Genomic DNA, 3,715 nt, shown 5'->3' on the forward strand with positions numbered 1-3,715 from the left:
TTTAACTTAATTCAATATTAAAACTTATTTATGTCACTTCTTTTAGAATAAAATCTTCCAGATAAAATCAACATAATCAAGCATGATAGCAATTTATATTAACAAGAATATATATATATATATATATACTTAATTAATTATTTTATTAAAATTAAATATGATAAAATCAACATAATTAATTGATTAATCATATTTTAAAGTTACTGAAATATCTCCAACATAATTTCTCACGTGGAGAACTTAATATTTTAAACATAAAACAATATATTTATAAATAATTTAATAATATTTTAATATCGAATGATATAATAAATTCAATAAATATTGTTAAAAGTAGATTATGATTCTACTTTAAAAAATAAATTTTAAGTTTAACTTAATTTAGAAAAAAATTAAGATTTATACCAAAAATGTAAATATATATATATATATATATATATATATATATATAATGTGTCTAAGCGTTAAAAAAAACGTAAACATCAAACACGTGTCTCTAATAAATATTATATATGTCTAAAACCTATCAAATATGACCAGAAACTATTTTAAAGTATTCTGAGAAGGAGGTGACAATGCTTCCTATTACATTATTTGTAATTGCTTTTGAAAGTATATGATGGGTGGAAGAGTTGTATAATCTAAAAAGATATTTTCTAATTTTAACACAGTAATGTCATATTCTTAATGTTATCTTTAACTAATCTCTTTTATAAAGAAAAAGAAAAAAAAAATCAACGTAAAGAATAAGATCTAGAAGTTATATATAACTTCTGTTAGAGAAAATTGTTTTAAGGAGAAGGTGTTATGTGAATGAGACAATAACTGCAAAATGTCGTACTACAAGTTAATATTGAAACATACAATAACTCTTATGTGCATCATTCTAAAGTTAATAATAGTGGGAAGATTTAGTAATTTAGTAAATTTGCATTATCATAACATCAACAACTAAGATAAATGAAGATAGTTTTCTAAGGTAAACAGAGAAAAAAGATGGAACAGAACAGGGCAAATGAACTGACAAGATCATAGATTGAAGCAAGAAACTGAAAATGGCCTAATGCTTCATGAGAAACATACAATCAGCACTAGCTGTAAGAATTAGGCAATAATTTTGTATACAAAATCAGACTACAAATGTTTCAGATGTGGTAAAAAAATCCAATTAAACTTAGATGTGACAAAACCAACACAATACTATCTGTTTACCATTTAAATAATAGATGTGACAGATTACACTGGTGAAATGCTTAGAGTAAGTCTAGACAAGAAATTTGAAAAGATTAACATAGCTCTTGCAACATTTTAGTGTCTCTGATACATTTTGAAAAGTATGGATACTTGTGTTCAAGTGATTCTTGGAGACACCATTGGCCTCAATGGATTCTTCATCACAATAGTGAAGGCCTGCTTCTCACTCATGTCAACCTCACACCCATCTTCAAGTGTCCATTTGAAATCCCTCACCAAATTGGCCACAAAGTACTCAAGGTGAAGGGTTGCCATACTAATTGCTGGACAAATTCTCCTCCCTGCTCCAAAAGGCATCATTTTAATCTCCATTGTCCCTTTCAAATCAAACTTAGCATCTCCACCATGCTTCAGAAACCTTTCAGGTTTGAACTCCATAGGATCTTCCCACACATTAGGATCCCACCCAAATTCAGCCACAAGAAAATTCACAATTGCTTTTTTTGGTATATCATAGCCATCCATAACAGTGTCCTGTGTAACTGCCCTTGGCAGTATAAAATGCCCCGGAGGGTGTCTCCTTAAAGTCTCCAACACCACAGCCTTCAAATAAGGCATCCTTTTCAAATGCTCCTCCTCAATGTCCTCACCAGGTCCCACAACATCCTTAATTTCATCAAACAACTTCTCTTGCATGTCCTGGTACTTCACTAAATTCGCCATGGTCCATACCCACGTGGTAACTGTTGTATCAGTTCCACCTATCATAAACTCAGCACACATACTCACCAACTCTTCATCCCTCAACTTGCTTCCATTGCTTGGGAGCTTCATATCAAAAAGGGTATCCACATAAGGCTTAAACTCTTCTCCAATCTCATCTTCAACACCAACCTTGCCCTTTATTTTCTCTTGGCGTGCTTTTATGATAGGGAGGAACACATTCACCTGATCCTCACGAATTTTCAAGATCTCTCTCCACAGTCCTCTGAACACAATCTTAGACAAGACAGGTGCAAAATTCAGCACATTGAATTTAATGAAATTGTGAAGAAAACCATGTTGCACCCTTTGGATATTCCTAACGGTTCTCTCATCAAATTTCTCTCCAAAACATATGTACGAAAATAAAGCATACAATGCATAGTTGAAATGGTCTTCCATTGGTACGGCCTTATTGCCAGACTCAATTTCATCAATAATATTTTTCTTTAATATATTCAGTGCCCAACTGCGACAATGAGAATATGATTTTAACTGAGAAGGTTGAATTACTTGCATTAAATTTTGGCGCATCATTCGCCAATTGTGGCCAAATGGAGAAGTGGTGACAGTATATTGGTTAGGAAAGAAAACTTGTGTGGTTTGAAGAGCCAAAGGTCGACCAGCAAAAACTGTGCCATTTTTAACAAGTGCTCTGTGAGCAGCTTCTTGACATGTTATGAAAATGGAAGGGGTGGAACCTATGTGAATGGTGACTATGTTACCATATTTTGAACGTAAAGAGCGAAGAACAGGTTCAAGATCAGCAAAATTTTTGGAGGACTTAAGGAGCCAAAATATGTTACCTAAGATGGGTATGGTTGGAGGGCTTGGTGGTAGCCTCTTGTTGTTGATGATTTTGAGAAAGACTTGAACACATATAAAAACACATGCAAGAAGATAGAACCAGAATCCCATTTTTTTCTCTCTTTTTTCTTCTTTGGTAATCATGTATATATTATCTCTCTTTCTTTGCTCTTTGAATTTATATATTGTAAGTTATGTTATTGTTAAAAGTTTAACGTTATATGATATTTTTCACTGTTATATATACATTACAATTAATGTTTAGTAGTTTCTAAATTCTAAAACAACGCTTATTGATAAAATATATGAAACCATCTTACTGAAAATGCGAGTACCTCCATTGCACGTATCTGAGAGGCTTTATCAGCTAAAAGAATCTTTCAAATGCCATAAAGATAAAATTTAAAAATTTTCAACAAATGTATTTCGATATAATTGGATGACATAAATTTGATAATTCTTCATAGTAAAATAAGTTGTTTAAAAATATTGAATTTTTTTTTTGAAAAATATTTCAAATAACTAAAATAATAAAATTTAAAATTACGTCTAGTCACTTGCTCTTTATACATATACAACATACATACACATATAAAGTTTAAATTTAAAACTTTATATTTTAAAATGAAATTTTATTTTAAAAGAGAAATTTAATTACTTTCTCTAAATAAGAAAATTTAAATTTAAATTTAAAATATTTTAATTACTCTATTTGCATAAAAAATTATAAAATAAAGAAAATTTAGTCATAATTAATTTAAATATTATATATTTCAATTTCTTTATAATTTTTTGAAATTCTTCATTCAAATACAGAATTTAACGATCTGGAAAAGTTTTTATGAAAATACTTAGAATAAAGTTTTTGAATCATGTAATCGATAAATATGTTGCAGAGAAGAATTGAAAATAAGTATTATTTAACTTTGAGTTTTAAATAATTTTTAGATTA

General features: G+C 29.5%; 1 protein-coding gene across 1 annotated transcript; it reads right to left on the bottom strand.

Moving 5' to 3' along the window:
- Positions 1-1,350: 1,350 nt before the first annotated feature.
- Positions 1,351-2,874, bottom strand: LOC137811123 (cytochrome P450 89A2-like). The gene has a single exon (XM_068612723.1). It carries the CDS (start codon positions 2,872-2,874, stop codon positions 1,351-1,353), a length of 1,524 nt encoding a protein of 507 aa, XP_068468824.1.
- Positions 2,875-3,715: the final 841 nt, after the last annotated feature.

The sequence above is a fragment of the Phaseolus vulgaris genome, chromosome 2, assembly GCF_000499845.2.
Source record: "Phaseolus vulgaris cultivar G19833 chromosome 2, P. vulgaris v2.0, whole genome shotgun sequence".
NCBI classification, from domain to species: domain Eukaryota; kingdom Viridiplantae; phylum Streptophyta; class Magnoliopsida; order Fabales; family Fabaceae; genus Phaseolus; species Phaseolus vulgaris.